This window comes from Dipodomys spectabilis, unplaced genomic scaffold (genome assembly GCF_019054845.1).
Source record: "Dipodomys spectabilis isolate Male_0828 unplaced genomic scaffold, ASM1905484v1 ptg000043l, whole genome shotgun sequence".
Taxonomy (NCBI): Eukaryota; Metazoa; Chordata; class Mammalia; order Rodentia; family Heteromyidae; genus Dipodomys; species Dipodomys spectabilis.
The window spans coordinates 6,993,344-7,017,570 of NW_024870720.1; the positions used below are offsets into that span (position 1 = coordinate 6,993,344).

A 24,227-nucleotide genomic window follows, 5' to 3' on the forward strand; every position below is an offset into this window, starting at 1 on the left:
GCATGCAAGTAGTGGGCTTGAACTCAGGGCCTTGAGGTCATACTTTTAGTTCCACTCAAGGCTGGTACTCTACCACTTGAGCCACACCTCCACTTCTGGATTTTTGCTGCTTAATTGGAAGTAAGAGTTTCATGAATTTGTCTGCCTAAGCTGTCTTCAAACCATGATCTTCAGGTCTTAGCCTCCAGAGTAGCTAAGATTACAGATGTGAGCCACTGGCATTTGGTATTTGTTCTTGAACTTAACATGTGTGTAATATATACCCCTATGTACAAATGCTTGTGTTCACAAAGTCAGGAGCACATATGTTATCATTTGGGAGAAAGAATAAGCTGGGATTATTATGACAGAATTTACTGGAATGTCATCTAACCACAACAATGCCCCATCTTGGGCTGTGATGAATCATTTGTATCAAGTCATTGTTTCTGCTTTCTAAAACAGCCATTACTCATAACTTGAAGTTAATGAGTGTATATTGTTCTCCAGACTCGGTTTAAATTGCTTTTACATCTCATTGATTCTGAAAACCAATGCCATTTTATTGCCCTCATTTTGATTATATTTTAGAGGTTATTGATAATCAAATAAAAAGGAAAGCAAATACCATAATGGATTTTGCGGTTACATTCAAAAATTCTTGGGGTATTTAAGGAGGATTTTTTTTCTCCCCAAGATTCCATTATGGTTTCTTCTGTGAGACATTACTTTATCCTCAGTAATGCCAATGAAAGTTGGCTGCTCTGGGAAGATCTATTTAATTTATATGCCTTTGTTTGCCACAAACTCTTTCAAGTACAGTACGGGAAATAAACATATTACAATTGTCTCCTCTCTCCAGGCCTTTTCATGATTTATTGTGTAAGAATAGGTTGTGCATGTTAGGATAGGAAGACTTGATTACAGACCAGTAGCACAAATGAGGAGAATGATACATTCTCTCTCACTTTGTAAGGACCTGTTTATACTCAATTTTGTGTACTGTGCTTTGTATATATTTCATTTTTCAAATTGTATCAACACGATCTGTCTCTAGGTTGTATTTAAGGGTACTTTAATTTTGTTACCATTTTGGAAAATTCTGTATGTCCAACCAATCATGTTTGCAGGTAAAAGAAGAAAGAAAAGAAGAGTTGGACCTAAGGTAGATAAATGAAGGACCTAACCTACCTGTAAAATTTGAGGGAGACCAAAAAAGAAATTAGGAAATAAAAACCCCTTAAGAAGCTAGATAAGGTATCATAATGCGGTATATTTTAAACTGAAAAATGCAAAGATATAACAAGCTATTTATCAAAGTTTTTTTCCTTTCTCACATTGTCTTTCTCCTTTTTTTTTAATTGTTATTGTAAAGGTGATATACAGAGGATTACAATTACATAAGTCAAATAAGAGTACATTTCTTATTTTGTTTTGTTTTGTTGGTCATGAGACTTGAACTCTGGGCCTGGGCACTGTCCCTGAGCTCTTCAGCTCAAGGTGAGCGCTCTACCACTTGAGCCACAGCACCATTTCTGGTTTTCTGATGGTTAATTGGAGATAAGAGTCTCACGGCTGGCTTTGAACCACAATCCTCAGATCTCTGCTTCCTGAGTAGCTAGGATTACAGGCTTGAGTCACCAGCACCCGGTGTACATTTCTTTTTTAACAATGTTGCCCCTTCCCTCACTCACAATTTTTTTCCTTCCATCCCCATCCACAAGTTATATAGTTCATTTTCAACATAGGGTCTAGTAACTATAACTGTTGCATTTGTTTACTCTTTGTCCTACCATTTCTATAACCCCCTTACCCTCCCAAAGACAGATAAACAACAAGACAAAAGAAAATGAAAACAAAAACAGCAAGAAAGAAAAAGAACCTCTTGTTTCTACTTTGTGGAGTTCATATCAATAAGATGTATGTGATCCTAAGAATATTCACCTTTAGTCTAATACTGTATGGATGCCTAGAGACCTGTATCATTTATCATGTCCCAGTGTATTTTATTTTATTCTTATTGAAAAGGTGAGGTACAGAGGGGTTACAGTTATATAAGTCAGGTATTGAGTACATTTCTTTTTGAACATTGTCACCCCCTCCCTCATAAAGCAGAATTTAATCCCATACTTGAACAACCAGGCTTAATCTCCCCCTATTCCTGCATCTGCTAAAAACTTTAGTTAAAATGAGCTTAATCTGAGCTTACAGTTATTACTCTGTGACCTTACACAAGTTTCTCAATCTTCCTAGTCTCCATTTTCTCATCTAGAAGTTAGAGTACAAAGCCTGCATTCTACTTCTCCCTTCCTCTCAAGGAGATCTTCATTGAAGCTGGTGTCTTACATTTTATGTGGCAAGCCTTAAGATACAAGTCCCTAATCTGCCAATTTCATGCATTTGATTCCACAGAGCAACAAGAAGGCTGAGGTCCTCAACCCCATGATCAATAGTGTATTGTTAGAGGTAAGTAGCCCCTGGGGAAAGGGGGCTTCTGAATCAAAGCAAATGTTACAGCTATATTTTTCCCTTCACTGCCTTTCTTTCCAGTGTTATTTCCATCCTAAATCTTAGCATCAACAGTCCTTTTAGAGTACATTTGTGTGGCCAAACCAGCTGTAAACTCTCTGATGAAGCAACAATACCTAATTTACAAGAATCCCTGATTATAAAAAGAAATGCAAAGCTTGCATGTTATTTCTGTCCCTGTTCTCTGGCAAAAGCTGATTCCTGCTGCCAGTCTTGACACTGGATTTGACAGTGATTATTGGCTGTGATGAGGGATTATTCCTTAAAGATGATTTTTATAAATCAGGGCATTTCCCTCTGTTCACAATAACCTTTGGTCTTAGCTAGGTCTAAGCTCCAGAGTAGCAAAAATGACAAGTGAGAGGCGGGAATGGGGGAATAGGAACCAGACATGGCCCAGCCTGTAAGTTTAGCTACTGAGGAAAAAGAGATGGGGAAATCATGGTCCAATCAGCCTGGGTAAAAGTTAGGGAGATTCTTATCTCAAAAACAAGCCTGACACAGTGGTTCATGCCTGTAATCCCAGTTACTTGGAATGTGAAGGCAGGAGAATCCTAGTGTCAGACCCTATCCAGAACATGAAGTAAAAAAGCAGAAAGATTGAGTATATGGTTCAAATGGTAGAACACTTGCCTAGCAAGCACAAGGCCCAGAGGTCAGTACCAAGTACCATGCCCCCCCCCCCCCACGCATGCATACATGCATACAGAGACACAAACATAGAATGCCTAGACTTTGGTCATTCATCACTCTCTGTGACTACAGACACCATTACCCACCTGCTCACAAGACCTTCATAACACCAACTGTACAGGTGTAAGGTTCCTGTAGCTCCTCTAAGAACAGTGAGAAGAGGCCCAGGGTTCTGTTTCTGGAGCGCAGGCACTGGATGTCTCTGTGGTTGGTGTGGGAAGTCATCAGTTAGGGGCCAAACAATAAGACAAGGGCATATCTGAAGCTGATGTCACAAGATGTTCACAAGCTGAAGTGGAGCCTGGCCAGGGTATATGCAGTGGTTTGCTTTCTGAAGTAGTTGTAAATAGCAGTCTCTAGAAATTATGAAACGAGCAGGGCTGCCTGATTTGCAATGATGTGTTTGCGGGACTATACCTTAGCACTAAGAAAACTACCAAGGTACAAAAATAACAGACGAAGCCGGGCACCGGTGGCTCACACCTGTAATCCTAGCTACTCAGGAAGTTGAGATCTGAGGATCAAGGTTCAAAGCCAGCCCAGGAAGGAAAGTCCGTGAAACTCTTATCTCCAATAAACCACCAGAAAACCAGAAGTGGTGCTGTAGTTCAAATGGTAGAGTGCTAGCCTTGAGCTGAAGAGCTGAGGGACAGCGCTCAGGCCCAGAGTTCAAGGCCCACAACCGACAAAAACAAAAACAAAAATAACAGACGAAAAGCACCATGGTTAGTGTTCAGGACACAGTCACTCAGTGGAATAGTCAGCTGTAGGGACAAGAACTTAGGGACAAGTCCAGAGGGACAGACACAGCTAAGAGGAAATACTGGCAGGCAGAGGTAGAATACCAAACAGGAAAATCCTTCCCCTGGCCTCCCATCCATTCACCAATTAGCCATCACAAATTAGGAGGTCAACCCCTGATTCATTCCTCCAGTAGAAGTTTTCATATGTTTTAGTTACCTGAAGTTTATTGTTTGTTTGTGATGCTGAAGATCGAACCAAGGGCCTCAACATACTAGGCACACTGTGTTGGACCACTGGGTTGGACTGAGTGGATAGAGCTACCACCAGCTCTATCCTAAACTTTCAGTGGCCTCTCTGCTTTTTAGTACTGTTCGGGAGTATACCACAGAGCCCAAGTTGTATTGCATATCCAAGCCCAGCAGAAGGTACCAGCACCCCATGCCATGACACAGGGTGCGATGGTTTGCCGTGTATGCTTCTGTACTAATCAGATCTACAACTAGCTTTGTGTAGACCACACTGCTTATTCAGCTATAGGTTAGAATATGACTATTTTTCTGCATGTTCTTGTGGGATTTTAGGGCAGCATGGTTAAGGTTGGAAAGGAATAGATAATACTTGGTATACTAGGTCATCTATGTTATATGTACATATACATGTGTGGATAAAAATACAAACTCATGCCCCTTAAAAGCCCATGGGAATGATTTGCCTCATTTGCCTTATGAGTGAATTCTTCTCTCTGGTAATACAGACAATGAAGAGCTACACATACTTCATTTAAAGAATGTGTTTATAGCTGGGCACTGGTGGGTCATGCCTATAATCATAGTTACTCAGGAGGCTGAGATCTGAGGATTCAGGTTTGAAGCCAGTCTAAGCAGGAAAGTCCATGAAACTCTTATCTCCAGTTAATGACCAAAAGCTGCAAAGTGTAGTGGTAAAGTGCCAGTCTTGAACAAAAAATAGCTCAGGGACAGTGCTTAGGCCCTGAGTTCAAGCCCCAGACTCAGCACAAAAAAAAATGTGTTTACGTCTATTGCCACTACAAGCATTATAGGAACTTCATGATGTTCCAGTTTGCCAATGTTTCCTCTCAGATGAAAGGGAACATTAGCCAGTTCAGAGATCTAGGCCCAAGTGTCATGCCTTTTATCTCAGCCAAGCAGAGATAGGAGGATTTCAGTCAGATGAGCACCAGGTTAAAAAAAAAAAAAGCAAAAGGGGCTAGGAGCATGGCACAAGTGGTAGATCACCTGCCAAGAAAGCATGAGGTCCTGAGTTCAAAAAAAAAAGGGGGGAGAACCATAAGTTGATGTATGAAAATAATCCTTCGACTCCATTTGTTTCCCTCTTGCAGGGCTGCAATAGCACCACATATGTCCAGGATGCCTTCCAGCTGCTGCTGCCCGTGCTGCAAGTTTCCCACATTCACACTAGTTGTTTGAAAAGCACAGCCATGACCTTGACAGGCTCTGTCTAGCTCAAGAGCATGGCCAGCCATCACTTTGCTCTGCGCCGCGTAAGGAGAGGCTATCAGCTGAGCCTGCCAGACACTCGATGGAGGACAGACAGCAATTTTGCACAGATTTGCAAGTTTCAAGAAAGTTAGTGTTTCCTTTCATGTATATGGTCGTTTTAAAAACAATTGTGTTTTCTTTATATTAATTTAATACAGCTTAAATCTCTGAAATTTACCCACAAATATTTGAATCTATTTCCCTAGTCAAACATGCTATATTTAAAAATTCATAGGCAGACCCAAGATTTTTCATGAATTTCTTAAATTTCTATCTTTGAATGTCACATACTATGAAGTATCTCTTTAATACTATTCTTATGTGGAACTTTGTTGTGTTGCATAAATGTTATGGGTCAAAAATAACACTACTTAAATTTTTACCTATTACAGTGACAGAAGAATATAATTATTCCTTTAAAAGTCATTCGTTCTTTCAACAAGCATTTATTGCACACCTAATATATGCTTACATTAAAGGAATGTAATCTCACTCTAGAGAGATACATATTCTGAAAGAGGTTTTTACAACAATTCTTAAAATTATTATTTAAAGTACTATTAAATTGCCTAAATCTTAAAACATTTGGAGAACAAGGCAATCGGTGCTATAAATGGTCTACCTTCAGTTACTTAGGTTTCTACCCCCCCTTGAATTTTTTTATCCCACACTTTGTATATAGGGTAAAAATATATATGAAAGGGGTATTTTTAAAAGTAAGTAGCGGGTCACTACTGTAATCCTAGCTATTCAGGAGACTGAGATCTGAGCATCACAATTCAGTTCCAGTCTGGGCAGGAAAGTCCATGAGAATCTTATCTCCAATTAAGCACCAAAAAGCCAAAATGGAGATGTGGTTCAAGTGATAGAGTCCCAGGCCTGGGCAAAAAAGCTTAAGGAGAGTGCTTAGGCACTGGGTTCAAGCCCCAGTACACACACACACACACACACACACACACACACACACACACACACACACACACACACACACACACACACACACACACACACACACACACACACACACACACACACACACACACACACACACACACACACACACACACAGAAAAGAATACAGTTTAAAGTACATTATGATACCATCTCAAAGCTTAGATATAGATATACATAGAGATTTAAATAGAAAATTTAAAGTGCTTCAACACAATAATATCACAGGTCTGCATTTTAGAACTCTGCTGATAAGATCTCATTCACTGGAGGAAAATGACAAGAAATACTGAGGTGAGAGTTGACTTAACTGATACATTGATCCAGGGAGATTGTACCAAAGACCTTGCAGCTTGGAGGGGCCTGGGTGACCTGCATGTGCGCTGAGTTCCATGTGTGTGCTGAAAGTGGGGAGTGTGGGTGATGCTATTTCAGAGCCTCATTGACATCCCTACTGAAGTGTCAGAAGACATCTGCCCAGTGGCTCTCTCCAGAGCGAAAGAAGCTTATAGCTTAGCAAGTGTGAGAAATCCTTTATTTCCTTGATAACCATCTGCATTTGTTCCCTACTGGTCAAGTAAGGATATTTTCATATCGTCCTACTTTTATTAGCAATTCATTTATCTTTGGTTTTTGTATTTCATTTGTTGATCTCCTGGAACAGCAAAATAGAACATTTGAAGAAACAATTTTATTTACAGCCTGGAAAAATAAAATTCTAAGAGAGATCTGTTGAAGATGTTTTCTTCTCCTTTTCTGATTGCCTGAATTGTTTTAATAAATCTAGAGGTGGTTAACTGATGAATATATTACATTTACTTCTTTATAAATTTTTACAGTGTTTGTGGGTAGAACAAAGAAAGTGATTTAGATTACAAGAGATTTTTTTAATATTTGTTTTGGTTTTAAGCACTAGGTGGATTTAGATATTACATGGAAATGTAAAAGAAAATTTTCTTTTTGTTTTTTTGGCAGCACTGAGGAGTAAATTCAGGGCCTCAAGTTTGTTAGGTATGCACTCTACCACTTCTGCTATGCTTTCAACCCTTTTGTATTTTTAAGTTATTTTTCAGGTAGGTATTGAGGTACTTTCATCCAAGGCCAACCTCAGACTATGATCCTCCTACCCACAGCCTCCCATGTAGCTGGTATACAGGGGAACACCACTACATCCAGCTTATGGCTTGATTGCTCTTGTTAACTTTTCATCTGGCCTGACTTTGAACTGAGAACTGCCTGATCTTCATTCACTGAATAGCTGTAATTATAGGCAAGAGCCATCTTGCCTGGCCTAAAACAAGTATTTACAAAGGAGCTAGAATCTTAGCATCCAGTTCTAACTGTACCCTTTTAGTGATATAATGCATAGAAGAAGAAAAAAACTTACAGTGTTGGGGATCCATCCCAAGAGTCTTGCATATGCTGGGTAAGTGCTCTACCCCTGAGCTACAGCTCCAGCCCCTCACATTTTAATTATAAGATAAAATAGCAATCCTTAAAATAATAATAGTTTAAAAAGAAGTGATTGATATTATTGCATTTATCTTTTATGATAGAATGTTAAAGGTTGCCCGTGAGAATAGACTGAGAGATGTTTCTCTGTTTGATGGTCTGTGAATTGCATTATTTAAGAATAACTCCTTAACAGATATTCACCCTCCAAGATTACTCTTTCAATATTAGATTTCCCCCTCACCTTGAAATCCTTGCTATTTCTTTACTTTGCTTTAAAAGCCAACAAAGTACAGCCTCTGGATCTGGGTAAATGTCAATCAATTGCTGAATGAATGACTGAGCAAGCTTGCTGTGGAGGTTTTTATTCCTTCAGTAATCCTTTACATAAACTGGGCTCATTGCACTCTATGCCATTACCCTGAACAAGCATGTCAGGTTTTCTCTTACCTCTAGTGCAAAGTAAGTTCTAGTCTACATAATAATGAATGTAGCTCTATGTCTATGCTTTATTAAATAAAGTGTCCAAAGTATATTTCAAAGTAAAAATGCCTTCAAGAGAAACTGGGGAGGGGGGTGTTGTATTGATACTTGCAGATCCAAAGAGCAAAACTGAATCCCACATCTTAAAGCTTACACCTACACTTAAATAATCCACACCACTGAGGACAGGATTCGTGGCTTTTTCTGGGTCTCACACTGGACTGTGCTTCAAGCTAAGAGTCCAGTGAGTAGTTGAGGCAGGGATGAGGGCCCTGGGTCACACCCAGGGAAGGAACTGCACACCTTAGCTGCAGAAGCTTAAAGAGATGGGGACACCCTAGTTATCACAGGTGAGGGAAAGTGTGAGGGATCAGGGAGCAGCCTGAATGGAGGAGTCAAGGGCATTTCCTATGTGCTTGGTAGCAGTCAGCTGCCCTAGAAAGCCCTAGAAAGCATGCTGGTCATGCTAAGCCTGTGTTAGAAATGAAAGCAGCAGATCTCATTGGCAGCCATCCCAGAGGTCCAGAATATAACAGCTAAGGGGAGCAATGGACAAAAATGTGAAATAGCCATTGCACTTCTTTCTTTAAATTAAAAAATTGTGTGTATAAGTGTTCATGCACACAAATACCCACTGAGCTTATGGGGCTGATCATAATGCATAACTTCAAATGGCATTTAATTTTATAAAAGTAATTCTGCTGGGCAAAGCTAGCCTTTTTGTAATGTAAAAAAATGTCTCTTTGATCTTCCTCTTAAGCGTGTCCTACATTCTAATGTCCACTTGGTTTCCTATATTCCCGTGTTATAAAGGCTTATCAGAAGAGATCATCCTGGAAATCCATCTTAAAGCTGCAATTTTGCTCTGGTTTTCATAGTTGATTAGAATTAGTAATGCCATAGGAGCAGATTCAGACCGGCCATTCTTCACATAAAAGAAAACAAATGATGTGGTTAGCCATGTGTTTTATTTTTCTAGATATCTCATCCCTTAGGCGGGTTTATGTTCATTTCTTGTATGTTCATCCATATTAGATGATCCATTGCAATGTCTGCTACTCAACAGTTTTATTCACTTTTCAATTTTCTATTTCACTGGAAATAATGAGTCCTTCTATCCTTTGAACACTTAACCTTTGGCAAGGATTGAATGATTCCAATCCAAACAGCAAGTAATGCGTGGAGAGCAACTCTGAAATTACAGTTGTCTGGAATCATCATAGACCAGGTAGAACTGGAAGCTGGTTGTGAAAGGTTCGAATTTTGTGTTGAATTTCAACTAAATTTACCTTTGTCTTGATCAGAGAGGATTTTTCTTTGTCTCCTTATTTTTCTTTTTGAACTGTCAGCCAACAGGATTATGTCAGCCTGGAGTTGCTGCCACTCACCTGACAAAGGAATTGTGACCTGCAAAAGAATACTGTATTTCTTAAATGCCTTCCCTGAGTAGAGCAATGTGGAGTGGCCCAAGGTACTTCTTCCTCCCCACGCTCGGCTTCACCACCAGGCTTGCTCCATTGCTATTTGGAAGAAAAAGGCAGCATCCGTGCCAAGGCCAGATGGGTGAACCCTGGCAAAAAGCAAAGCTAAGCTTCCACTTTTGGGACTCTGCCATCTTTATCCCTTTTCTCTCAGGATTTTTTTTGACAGTCATTAAGTATCCAGCTTCCAGGATCCGTTTTTTTTTTTTAAACAATGTGCCCCTTTCCCACTTCTCTTATATTTGTCTTACTACTCTAGTCTTCTGTTTACTGGCAAACTTATCTATCCAGTGACATGTGCCTGGCTCTGAACTGAGTGCTTTCTCTGCTTGGTGCTATTTAAGCTATGGTCACCCTCCCGGGTAGATTGGGTTATCATCTCTGCTGCTCATGAGCACAGACCCAGAGAATAGTACAAGTGGCCCAGAGTTAACAACTAGTAACCACAGAGACAGGATTGAAACCCAGATCAGTTTGCCCTGACTAACCAGCCTTTTGTACTCTTCTACAGAGTTCTCCAACAACCAAGAAACGTGTTATTTTTAGGTATCTGAACGCTTAGATTTATAGGCTTAGCTTCTCTTGAAGCTGTGAGCTAGATTGTAGCTGCAAGCTTGGGTTGTCAGCTTTGGTTGTTTCCATGCAACTGAGAACACACTGGGACTAAGGAGACCCAGAATGAAGCCACATGAGGTTATTTGGCCCCTCGGTGGTTCTTACCAAAGCCTGCTCTATCATTTCACAGACATTTACATCAAGCAGAATCCTGGTCTTCAACAGCACAGCATCCTGTCTCACAGGTGCCTTTGAGAGCTAGACATCTCCATTGCCTGCCCCGCCCTGGTCTCTAGTGCCAGGAAAACCCATTTGTCATTGCTGAAAATCCTGAGCCCTCTGTCCCTTTCTGGAACACCAGGTTTTAAAATACTTTATCTGCCTTGAAGATTCCAGACTTGTCTACAAAGCCCTTCAACTGCGTCTTTAATACCAAGTTGTGTGAGATAATGAAAAATGTTTTAAAGAAGGGTTAACGGAGCCGGGCGCTGGTGGCTCACGCTTGTAATCCTAGCTACTCAGGAGGCTGAGATCTGAGGATCGCGGTTCAAAGCCAGCCCAGGCAGGAGAGACCGTGAGACTCCTATCTCCAATAAACCACCAGAAAACCGGAAGTGGCGCTGTAGCTCAAGTGGTAGAGTGCTCGCCTTGAGCTGAAGAGCTGAGGGACAGCGCTCAGGCCCAGAGTTCAAGCCCCACAACCGACCAAAAAAAAAAAAAAAAAGAAGGGTTAACGGATACCTCCCTACTCCTGAGCTTTACTAGTTCCATGCTACACTCAGTAAAGGATGGTGATGATGATGATGATGATAATGATGATGATGATGATGTGATGATGATGACAGTGATGGTGGCGTATGCTTCCATATCTAGTCCAAGTACTTTACCTCTTTATTTCATTTAATCCTCCCTATCAGTCTTATAGCATAACTACTGTTATTTTGCCCATTCTACAGATGAAAAAAAGTGTGGCTTAAAGAAATGAAATAATGTGCCCGTGATGGCCTAACCAATAATTACAAGAGCTGGGATTTCTACCTAGGCAGTCTATAAATTACTAGATAGAGCCCATAGACAAGTGAATCTCTTGTCATAAATAGAAAATAAGTTTGTTTTTCTTTGGAATGAGAGAAATCTTCCAGCTAATAATCCAAGGCCTCCTCTCTCTCAATTCTGTTGCCTCTAGCAGACACAGATTGCTTCACAAATCTCCCTGTCAGGGAGCTTACCCAGGTTTTTTCTACCACTAACTTTGATCCCAGGAGATAGTGGGCAGCCTGCATGTCCACTCTCCCTGTTATAAACCTTACATGTTGATTGATTGATTTCTCATTGAAAACTTGGCTGCCTTCTGCCTTGAAGTCTACTGTCTGAGGGACAATACTGCTGGTAGGAAGTGATAACAGACAAGAAACAAAAACAAGCAACTGTGAGACAGAGACTGGACATTTCTCTGCCAGAAAAAGACTAATTGGTCCGACAGCATCTTAGTTAGAAATGTGCTTCTTTCAGCCACACTCACAACTCCCTCGCTGACTCTTTCAGGTCTTCATTCATTGTTTTCTCACGAGGGCATATCTGTACTAATACCCTTTCTAGTTTACCATTTGTCTTCTCTGTCTTGCAGTGTTTGTCTTATCTCTGCCTTACACTAGGATGCAGTTTCCATCCATGGGCATTTCTCAGTGTTTTGTTACCAGGCCCCTAGTACCCAAAATAATGCTTGGAACACAAGTATTCAGTACTTGTCAAGTGAACAAATATGTCAAAGTTTAAATATGTCAAAATGTGTAAATGCTGAATGAGAGAGCAATCATTTTGTAGAGTCATTAACAATGCAAAAAGAAGTGTCTAGTTGAGCTATATTATGAAACATGAATGTTGTGGTTTGGGTATTGAATGTCCTTCAAAGACTGTACATTGAGGGTTTTTGCAGCAGTGTTCAGAGGTGACTGGATCATGAGAACTCTAAGTTCATCCATGAATCAATTAATTAATGAAGTCATAGCTGAGTAGGCTTTTAAGAGATAGGGACTAGTTGGAGGAAATTAGATAGCTTGAGGTGTGCATTTAAGGGGTACATCTTATCCCTGGCCTCTCCTGTCTGGCTTTCTCTAACTTCCTGACTGCCATGAGGAAGCTTCCTTTTGCCAAATCCTTTTACTGTAATGTTTCTGCCTTGACACAGGCCTGAAAACAATAGACCCAGCTGAGCATGGACTCTATCCTCTCTAACTGTGAGCAAAAGTAAACCTTTCCTCCTTTAAGTTGATTTTGTCGGGTATTTTGTCACAGTGATGACAAGCTGACTACCACAGTTAACTATGGAAATAATGGTGCCCATTTAAACAATATTTGGTGTCGCATAAATGACTATGAATTGGGAGCTTAGAAATGTATAAACTTTTTCCCATGGAATTTAGAGTTTTTACCTCAAAGAATTCATGCTAAAAGAAAGCTTTCAGGACTCTTCATAGTAAGAAGACGATAAATGAAAAATCTGAGCCACAAAAACAAGGGAATTGTGGTAACCATACTGTGGAATGTTATGTAGTAGTCAAACAAAGAGGAATGAAATAGCTCCAAGGTGTATTGCTAAAGGAACAAGGAAGACAGGAAAATTCTCTAAAAGAGGATTCACATGCTCAAAGAAATACTATCCATAGCCCAAACTGTTAATACAAAAACAATGGTTCACACCTGTAAGCCTAGCTATTCAGAAGGCCAAGAAGACCACAATTCAAAGCCAACCCAGGCAAGACAGTCCATGAGATTCTTATCTCCAGATAATCACTAAAAGCCAAAAGTGGAGCTGTGACTCAACTGGTAGAGCACTAGCCTTGAGAATAAAAGCTTAGGGTCAGCAGCCCTCAGGCCCTGAATTCAAGCCCCAGGACTAGCATAAAACAAAAGACAAACGGATTGACAAGAAGTAGAAAGGCGTATAATAGGAAGGAAGGAATGTGAGAATGTGACAGTAATCAAAAGAAACTCCAGTAGTATTTATAATATTAAGTTTTTAATTAAAAATTCATTAGTGGATAAATATGTAACTAAATTTTAAAATATTAATATAAGAAACAACAGAAATTGCAATGGAAGTGGAGGTCAGAGGACAGAACCTTGCCAGAGATTAAAACTATAAAATGCCTGGATCATCTTCAAGAGCAGCCAAAAGTGCCTGTGTAAGTAATCAGCATGATTTTAATTTCTTGTAAATTTCTAACACAGTATTGATTGACTGCACAAATTGCTCCTCACTTTTCTCAGCAAAACCTCCTAGTGTTCCTTTCTCTTTTTCTCTCTCTCTTTTTTTTGAGATAAGTCCTACCTTCAATTTTGGCCTCTAGAGTGTTGGGATTACAAATGTGTATTCCTATACTTAGATGTGTACTACCATACTTAATACTGAGTATTGAAAATGAATAATTTGTAAAGATTGTGATTATGTAAATAGAAAAAATTTATTATTTCTGCCTCACTGGATACAAAAAGCCTCCAACTTCCAATATTCGCTCTAATCCTCCTACTCACCCTGAACAGCTCTGGGATACAGAATTACTACAGAAGCAATCTCAGAAACTTCTGAAGAGAAATGCCATGTAAATAAATGAGTCTGTGGTTTGGAGTTATTAGTTTGATGCCCAGATGCATATCATATTTGCAAGAGGTAGTTTGCAATCTGCTCATCTTGACAAATACAACATAAGGGAATTTAACTCTGCATCTGCAATTTCTGTCTCTCCCTCCCTGAATTTATGATGTAGTGGTAGATACAAATAAAATGTCAGGTTGAACAAGGGGGGAGCGTGTCTCTGCTCTGCTCTTCCAGCTCCATTTCACTCTGAAGGGGAATAATAAATGCCAAGTAGAGGACAGTCTCAGCAGAGAACAAATCTGAGTCCTGATGATGTCCTGGAATCACAAGATGGGTTTGTCCTGTCATTTCTTTGGCCGAGCCCACAGCACATGACACCTGAGGTGAGTGTTAAAACCTTCTGATCATTTTATGCCTTTTAAAGTATTTCCTTGATGATTGGAGGGAGAGGGAGGGAAGAACTATGTTTCCATTTTCCTGTCAAGGTAAAAGTATCCATTAGTGGCAATTTCCACCCTGCCCAGGTTATTGGCCTGCTGATTGTGTGACTGATTACCAACAAGTCTTTGCAGCCCTGAGACTTTACAGAACCATTTAGATAAGAATGGATGTTGAAAGTCAAGGCCTGCATCTCACATAAAGACAGAGGTCAGCTGGGCACTAGAGGCTCGAGCCTGTAACCCTAGCTACTCAGGAGGCTGAGATCTGAGGATCACCGTTCAAAGCCAGGGTAGGAAAGCCTGCAAGACACTTATGTCCAATTAACACCAGAAAATTGGAAGTGGTGTTGTGGCTCAAAGTGGTAGAGTGCTAGCCTTGAGCAGAAGGGCTCAGAGACAGTGCCCAAGCCCTGAGACCAAGACCACTAACAACAACAACAACAAAAGAGAGATGTGTGTGTATGTGTACCCGTGTATGTGCACATGTATACACCAGTACTGGGCTTGAAGTCAAGACCTGGATGTTGTCCCTTAGCATTTTTACTGAAGGCTAGCACTCTACCACTTGAGCCACAGCTCCACTCCCACCTTTTTGGTAATTAATTGGAGATAAGAGCCTCGTGGTCTTTTATGCCCAGGTAGGCTTTGAACTAAGATCCTCCTGTGTAGCTAGGAGTATAATAGCCACCAATGCATTTTGAAAACAATGACCATGGCAAAAAAATAAGAAGAACAAGAAGAAGGAGGACTTCCACTTTCTCCAGGGAAGTCATGCACAAAACAATATGTGTCTCTCTGAGCAGTGCCCAGGCTGCCCCTCCGCAGCTCAGCTCCAGCTGGGCTTCCTGCAAAGGCAGCAGTTGGTCAGTCGCTGCATCAAATGGTCTGAAATTAGCAGGCTTCAAGAATGAAAGGCTCATTGATTTTTAAAACAGGAATAAGGGCTTCCATATATTGCATCTAAATGCTGACTTTCTACTTCTTAAAAGTAGCCACATTTTATTTTCATGCCAGAGGCAAAGCTGAAACATATTGTAAGATAAAGTAAGCGAACAGCTATTGATTTTCATGAAATTATGTCATCTTTTTAATTGTATCTCCATCCATCCAGTCAGTTCATAAGCATTTATTGCTACTGTCATGCACACATACATATACACACAATTATCATACAGAACTATCAGTCTGAACAAATCAATCCATTTGAAAGGCTGGACATTGGTGGCTCATGACTGTGATCCTAGCTACACAGGAGGGTGTGATTTGAGGTTTCGAGTTCAAAGCCAGTCCAGACAGAAACATCTATGAGATTCCTATCTCCAATGAGGCACCAAAAGCTAGAAGCAGAGCTGTGGCTCGAATGGTAGATTGTTAACCTTGAAAAAAGTTAAGAGACAGCATCCAGACCTGAGTTCAAGCTCCAGTACAGGCAAGCACATGCGCGCGCACACACACACACACACACACACACACACACACACACTATTTAGGTATAAACTCAGCAGAATAAATGGAATTCTGTAAGTCTCCAGACACAATATTCTTCCTGCCAGGACTCAAGAACTGAGGTTTAGAGAAAACCAAAAGAATATGGGATGTGTATTGGCTCTATCGTTGATAAGCTCTCTTTCTCATACCTATAAACATTTCCCAAGTCCTTTAGTTTGTTTAGGGGGCACTGGCACTCTCTAAAAAGGGGACAGGGGTTATGGAGTAGCTTTAAGAAAAGCCTGGAAGAAGCTGGCACTGGAGTCCTGTCTGTGGGTTATGGGGGGGGGGGGGGGTGCTACTTACAATGCAATCTGGCTTCCCTGAATTCTAATAACCTTTGGGTAATAAATCAGTCTTTCAGCTGTGCAGTAGCATTTCAGGCCTGCCTGCTTAATCTTTAATTGGTTAAGCAGTTACAAGCTCAAATTATACCATTGTAAAAAAAAAAATCTTGCAATAGATCACAATACTGTCAATTTTCCTCTGCAGAACTCTGACATTCTCAAGCGTAACACCTCTCTGTCATACATTAATTATCTCTATGTCCTTGAAAACAGAGAGCCCCATAGTTATTATTCACCAAGAGAATATCTCCTGAATGTCAGGAGCTCATGTATGTGCACCTGATTTGTGGGAGGGAAGACACATAGATCTTGAATATGTGCCCCCCCCCTTTTTCTGTAAACTTTGTGTATTTTTCTCTTATCTTGGAAACTCTTCCAGGAAGTCTTAATTTCTGTCTTCTACACACTCTGATTTGCCAATAATACTCCATTCCTTTAGTAAACACTCACTGGGTATTTCTGTGTGCAGTTTGGTACTAGGAGTTCAACTATGGATCAAACTAGTCCCTTAAAAACTAGTCTATTCCTTGCCAGACTGCTTTGTCACTGTCTGAGTTACTTGTTTCTTTGTCATAGTGTACCTGGCAAAGGATAAGTCTTATATTCAATGAAAGAGCTTCACTTTGTCTATATGTTATTAATCGAAAGGGAGTCCACACATGGTTTTAATGAACTTTAATTCATTGAACTTTTTCACTGAAGGAGACTGCTAATAAACCAGAGCTGGATGTTTTAATTAGGGAGGAGTTTCTATACTTCTCAGCTCTTTATGTTGGTGGTGCTTTTTTTTCTGGTTATTTCTGAGATATTCCTGCTTGAGTATGGACCCAGTCAGAACTGCCTGTGTTAGGCCTGGCAGTAGGTACAATAACAGAACCAATGTATCCAGCTTCCTATTGAAAAAGGATCTCTTGAACTTTTGTGCCCAGGCTGGCCTAGAACCATGCTTCCTCTAAATCTCAGCCTACCAAATAAGTAGGAATACAAGGTGAGCCCCCAGTGCCCAGCTCATTGAAATCATTTTGACTGAGACCTTCATTGTTTGTAGATGAAAGGGTCTTTTTATTTTTCTTCAGAGATTTTTTTTTCTTTTAGTGTAGCCAAATCTGGCCAAATAACCAAAATGAATACAACTAGTGGTGGTCTTTTCCTCCAGCCTCAGCCTCCAAAGTGGTAAATATTTACAGGAAGTAAACTGGCACAGAAGTGTCTTAATTGGTAACTCACAAAACTATGTTCTTCCAGTAAATACCAATGCTATTTCCATGGTCCTCTTTGATAACTTTTCCTGAGAAGAAAGAACTCATTTGCATGATTGTTCTAATAACTGTGAAAAGGACCACAGGTAGAAAAAAATATGTACCTGGAAAGGCTGGTTGAAATTCTCAGAGATCGGAGAAACTATATCCAAGGGCTTGCAGCAGAGTATAGCCTTCTGCAGAACCTTCTCCTGATTCCCCCTACCAGAAATTACTTTACTGCCTGTGAATTCTCTCAGGAAGTCACTACAGATGACACTTTTCTACTATGTTGCATCTACCATTTTCACAAGTAGCATGTGAGTTCTGTCTCCTGTACTAGCCTCTAACCTTTTTGCTGGGTGTTCCAACGGCCATTAAAGCCTTTCACTTTAATAAATAAGGGAAGTTAGCTCCTGGAAAACTGCCACGATCTAAGTGAACTTGAAACTTAATTTATGCCTTCTGTAAGCCAAGTTCCCACTGATTTCCAAGTCATTTGTCAGAACATAATAAGTGATGTGTGAGGAGATAATAATTTGGCTTTTCAGAAGTTGTATAATAGTCATACCTCATGAAGTGTGGCCCACCTAAGCTCCTCCTGAAAAATCCCAGACCTGAGCTGACTCACCAGCTAATTAGGCTGAAGAGCCAAGAAAAAGACATGTAGAATTCTTTTTGCCAAATCTTCCATTCCCAAACTTTTCAATTAAAATTTCAGTGTATGATCTAGAATAAAAGGGAGCCAGGGGGGTGCACTGGTAAGTCTTCTGTGTACTAGAACATTCATTCCTGTTAAGATTACTTACTTAAGACATAAAAATCACGTATCTTTTCTTTCTGCCCTTCTAAATTCATGGTTAAGGCCTCTACCACACAAGAATAGCAAGAGAAAAGCATACTAACTTATTTAAATACATTTTAATGTCTACAAAACGCTTCCTAAGGAATGAAGATCCAAAGGGGGTGTTAGACTGAGTGGTTTTTGTTGATTTTTATACTGGTCTTGGGGCTTGAACTCAGGGCCTCATGCTCTTGCTTAGCTTTTTTTTTTCTCAAGGTCAGTGTTCTGCATTTTGAGCCACAGCTCCACTTATGGCTTTTTGGTGGTTAATTGGAGATAACAATCTCACAGACTTTTCTGCCTGGGCCGGCTTTGAACCTCTCAGATCTCAGCCTCATGAATACCTATGATTACAGGAGGGAGCCACCAGCACCCAATGGCTGAGTGTTTGTTGTTGTTTTATAGTACGTTTGATGAAAAATGGAAACTCATGGGAAAATATGATAGTGCAAGCCAAATTGTTCAACTTCTCTGTTCACTTGTGTGTTTGGGCATAAAGATTCTTTCTCTTGCGTACTGGAAAGGCACCTCTCACACGGATGGGGTCTTACCATCTGTGGCAAAGAAAGGCCAGAACAGGTGTTATTACTTGCTTCAGGGAAGAACGGTGGTGGGGAGAGATGACAGGGGCCTTCTTGCTTCTGTCATTTTCTCAAACACATTCACCTTAAAATATTCCATCTGTCAAGTTGCCATATTTTGGGGTGGCATATCCTGAACTCCATCACTTAGTATGAATTCAAAACAGCTGTTAAATTCTAGAAATCTACTCAGATAAGCAATTTTAGTCATACATAAAGATGTCAGAAAATAAATTTGCCAATGGAAGCAAACATCTGCATAGGAAAAGTTATCCAATCAGTTTGTGGAATGTGGCCCAATAAGAGGGAAAGAAGATTTTCATCCTTGACCATTTTTTTGCTTCCTTAAAATTAAAAAAAAAATAAAGTTAAAACCTTGGGCAGGGCACTAGTGGCTCATGACTATAATCCTAGCTACTCAAGAGGCTGAGATCTGAGGATCCTGGTTCAAAGACAGTCTGCCAGGAAAGACCATGAGACTCTTATCTCTAATCACAAAAAACCCCACCAGAATTAGAGTTATAGCTCAATAGCACAATGTTAGCCTTGAACACAAACACTCAGGGACCATGCCTACACTCTGAGGGCCAGCACACTCACATACACACAAAATTAAAACCGTGAGTCCACTCTTAGCTTTACAATGATAGAATAAAAGTGGAATTAGTATTATCTTGCTTTTCCCATGGGTTTTCTCAGCTGTTCTCCATGACTCATCCCAGCCCTTGAAACACTCATTTTCTTCATCTCCTGGGTCAAATGCACGTTCTCCAGCTGCTTCTCATCAGCTAGTTGCCATCCTTGCTGCTGCCCTATTGTGCATCTTCACATGGTCCTCAGTTACCAGCCCCCTCACTCCCAAAATAAAACTGTATGCGTGCTCTTCATAAGGTTTAGTCCAGATTGCCCAGCGATAGTCTGAAGATTTAAAAAAAGCAAACATGATTTGAACAAAAGGCTTGTTAACAATGACCTAAAATAGAATTGGTAAACGATTTTTTTAATGGTTTACTAAAACTGTGTCTTAAATGAAAGCCTAAGTGTTCATGCAAGTTTCTTTCATTTATAACATTCCTCCATGCTAGCAGAGAGAGAATTGAGAGAATTCTTTCACTCAACAGAGTTTTTTTAATTGAGCAGCCAGTGAATGCGAGGCGTCCTTGTCCTCCGCATGCAGAGGGTCTGTCCTAGTCCCCTGGGAATGTCTGTCACATCATCTGACACTCTTCATGGGAACTGGAAGTTTCCTATCCTGATCTCTCTCCTCACTGCCTACTCTGTTTGGCCAACTCCTAGAAGTCTTGACACACAGGAGGTGCTCAAGAGGCATTTGATGAATCAAGTAGAGCTCAATGTCAGCAAATGGGAGCAATCTAGTGTGAGCACCAGCTTGAGAAAGAATCAAACCTAACGCCCAGTGATACTTCTTGGTCGCAGTCACCTGACTACAGTACATCCTACCAAGAGATGTCCAAACTAGCTACAGACCCTGACTACACTAAGACGCAAGCACCAAATAAGCTCTGCCTCTCTCAGCCTGAACACAAATGGAGCCTTGATGTGTAATTTCCTGTTGACATATGGACCACCTATGCTCCGTCCTTCAGTTGCCTCTAGGTCAGCCCGCCACTTCCTTCCACCTGCTTGGTGCACTGTGAGACCAACCCACATGAACTATCTCAAACAGGCTCAGCATATCTGGTCTGGTTTCAGCAATTGGGTGGGGAAGTGCTCCTGCGTTAACAAATACCCACTTTCTCTGTTCCCATGCTATGACTGAATTATGGATCACCTCCAGAACAAACAGTGCCAAGGGAGGAGCTGACATTTCAGGGGCATTTTAACAGACTAAGGGATTTGTCTAATAGGCTGAGAGATTAGTTTATTGATCCTTCCTGGATCTTGGAGAAAAAGGCAACTTTAGCTCATGTCAACTAAGTCAGATGAGCTGACAGTAACATCATCACTTCCTATAAACCAGACAGAAATGCCATTTGGGATCAACTATACCTCCCCAAATCTATTCACAGTCATAGTGAGCACGCCAAACAGTCAATGAAACCAAGTCTTCACTCACCATGTGTGCAGATCTTCCTGATCCACCGAGGAAGTAGCTTCTAGTTCCGGGATGGGAGGAAGTATTTCCTTGACCCCAGCCAAGCTTAGCCCCTGTGTGGACTCTGCTATTAAAAAGAAGAACTGGGTCAGCCTCTATGTAGTCCAAGCAAAATAGGAAGGAACAAGGCATGAGAGGTGAGAAGGTACAGTGAGAGGGCCATGTCTACCTCTAAAAAAGACTTTTGGCCATTTGCATCACTTACTACAGTTCCTTCCTGCAATTCTCACACCTTGAACCCACTTCCCCCACCCCGTTTCTGTTCCCTCCTTCTTTCCCTCACCTACCTGTCACTCTATCTCCTCTACAAAAGACTTGAAGCCTAGTTAAAGAAAAGCATTGCAGGGGTAAAAAGTTTTTTAAGCTCAATGTCAAGTAGCAAGAAAAGATCTTAGTCTGGACTTGTACTGCAGACATTTCCTTCTAGTATGTTCTCAATTTCAGGGACAGTTTTATAAAGTTACACAAATTAGGGGAATTATAATTTGTCTTCCTGCTCTATGACTTTGTGACACTATAATAAATTCCTTCTTCTTGTAGTATTTTCAGCTGACCTTCAGGTCAGCTGTCAAGATCAGCTGTTCTATATCTTAGTATACTTTTCCTTTTCCTAGGACCTGGAGTTTCACTTTTTAAAGCTTTTTTTGTGCTGGTCCTGAGGATTGAACTCAGGGCCTGAGCATTGTCCTTGAGCTTCTTTTTGCTCAAGGATAGTACTCTACCACTTGAGTCACAGTGCCACTTCCAGATTTTTCTGTTTATGTGGTACTGAGGAATTGAACCCAGAGCTTCATGCATTCTAGGCAAGCACTTTACCACTTAGCTACATTCCCAGCCCTTTTTTTAAGCTTGTATATTGAAGAATTTTCTTCACCTGTCCTTATTAAGTTTATTCTTAGGTATTTATCTCCTTATATTGGGTTTAAGTATAGTATTTCTTCTATCTGTTGTTTATATAAATCCTTATGTTTTTATATTAATTTGTATGCTACCCCTTGTGAAATTTTTATTTTTTATACTTTTTTTGGAAATTATCTTAGATTTTTCAAGTACAAAATTATATTATCTGCAAAATAAAAGTGATCCTTTTAGTCTTCTGAATTTTAAAACTTCTGATTTCTGTCTTGTATCTAATTGTGTTGGATCATATTTCTAATAAGTCCAAGCAGAGTAGAATAGTAGACATCCCTGATCATTTCTGACTAGGCATGTTTTCAGTGTTACCCTATTAGGCAGGTTTCTATGTATTTTGTTTGTGTGAGACAAACATAGTTTATCATGCTAAGGAAATAGCTATTGACCTTATTCTTCTTACAATTTTTAATCAAGAATGGCCATCATTTTTTTCAAGTGACACTTCATCATCTATAGAGATAATGAAAACATTTTCCTGTTCAAACTAGAAATATGTGAGTGACATTAACAGATTTTTCTCATGTCAAACCATTCTATGTCTGCAACAAGACTCAGTCATTATGGTGTGTTTTGTGTGTGTGTATGTGTGTGTGTGTGTGTGTGTGTGTGTGTGTGTGTGTGTGTGTGTGAAAAATCTTAAAACTATTTTATGGGGGCTTTTGTTGTGATTTTGCTTAATGTATTTTCATGGATTATACATAAGTAAGACTGCTCAATGGTCTCATGTTAGACTTATTTTGTTGGGCTTGAATATTATTACTAACATTTATTTCAATAACAGAATTAAGAAACATCCCTTTTCCCTTTGGTCTGTGGTATGGTTTAGATATGGTTTTTTTTTACAACTAGTTCATGTGTTGAAGTCTTGGACCCCATTGTGGTGATATTAAGAAGTGATAGAACCTTCAAGAAGTGAGGCCAAGTGGAGGTACTGCTCCCAGGAGGGATTAAGTAGTTCCTAGGGGACCCTGGGGAGTTCTCTGACTAGGGTTGTTATGAAAGAGAAAACGTGACTCCTTTGGTTCTCTCTTCCTATCTCTTGTGTTGTGATCTTTCCTCTTCACACTCACTCCTACCACTCTAGTATCATCTGCCAAAAGGCAAGCAGAAGCCCAAGTGATGTCTTGATTGTCCAGAAGTGTAAGCTAAATAAATCTCCTTTGAAAAATAAAAGTACCTAGTTTGAGGCATTTGATTACAGTAACAGGAAACAGAAAAATCTCGTCTATCATAGCTCAAATCCACAGGGAACATGTATTTATTTGAGGATGATAAACTTCTCCTGTAAAATGCTCTTCCTGTTACTTTTTGAGGTATAATTGACAAACTTTCTGGTTTTTCAATTACAGTTTGTTTAGACTTTTAAAAAAATTTTCCCCTGGTGTCAAGTTTTATATATTTTCCCCAGAAACATTACCTATTTTAACTAAAGACAACAAAAATAAGATAAAAGCTACTTTATAAATGGATGATTTTTCTTTTTTTTAACTTCCCTTGCTAGGTACTCAATTAGGTGTTGTGCACATTAAAACAAGTACTCTACCACTGAGTGACGCCTCTAATCATAATAGATGCCATTTTCAGTCATTCCAGCAGAGATTGAGAGTCTTTCCATATTTGTGAATCCTAAAACCACTAATAAAGTTCGAATATTTTCTTACAGAGTACTTAATCTCCTACAATCTTCCTTTCTGAATTATTTTTCTAATACTCTCTGGCTGATTAGAAAAAGATGGAAAACAGTTGAGCCTCAGTATTTACCTGGGCGCCATGGCTCCCAGCTCCTTGCTCATCTCCTCACAGACCCACTGCACCTGAGTCTTAGCATCCTTTATTTTTTTATCTTATTGCCAGTAAGTACCAACTACATCTATGGTTATCAGACTCATCCCACACTGCACTTCCTAGAAATCTCTGATTTCTATCTTTAAAACTTGTGCATCTCAGTGGATCGTTGTGGTAGACAGAATTTTAAGATGGTATTCCAAATTCCTACCACCTGGTATACATTCTCTTTATAGTCTCCTCCCTTGGGTGCAGATATAACTTTAAATAGAATGGAGTTTTACTCAGAAATGAAGAGATCTCACAGGTGCAAATCAGCTTTCTCTCTCTCCTCAGATCAGCTGATTTTGAATTACTGAAGACTACCTTGAGTAGGCCTGATTTAATAAGGTAAAAGCCATTGAAAAAGAGACCGAGTTCTCCTGCTGGCTTAAGAAAGCATACTGAAGCCTGTGTCCATGGCTGTCGACTGTAATTCTAGCTACTCA

At 40.1% G+C, this 24,227-nt stretch overlaps 2 protein-coding genes across 5 annotated transcripts in view; one reads left to right on the plus strand and one right to left on the minus strand.

Moving 5' to 3' along the window:
• The window catches only part of Fam114a1 (family with sequence similarity 114 member A1), a 61,739-nt gene extending 55,524 nt beyond the window's left edge, over positions 1-6,215 (plus strand). Inside the window, exons 13-14 of the mRNA XM_042678179.1 lie at positions 2,392-2,445; positions 5,306-6,215. Coding sequence (XP_042534113.1) covers positions 2,392-2,445; positions 5,306-5,428 — 177 coding nt within the window. The 3' untranslated portion in view covers positions 5,429-6,215. The remainder of the gene's footprint in view (positions 1-2,391; positions 2,446-5,305) is intronic.
• The window catches only part of Tmem156 (transmembrane protein 156), an 88,504-nt gene that overhangs the window by 35,682 nt on the left and 28,595 nt on the right, over positions 1-24,227 (minus strand). For 2 of the 4 annotated variants that reach the window (XM_042678183.1, XM_042678180.1), the window contains 2 exons: positions 21,001-21,106; positions 19,372-19,841 (listed from right to left, as the gene is read on the minus strand). The exons of 1 other annotated variant lie outside the window; for it this stretch is intronic. In XM_042678183.1, coding sequence (XP_042534117.1) covers position 19,841; positions 21,001-21,106 — 107 coding nt within the window. In that variant the 3' untranslated portion in view covers positions 19,372-19,840. Of the gene's footprint in view, positions 1-19,371; positions 19,842-21,000; positions 21,107-24,227 lie in introns of those variants that run through there. One more of the 4 variants, XM_042678181.1, reaches the window with a different exon arrangement.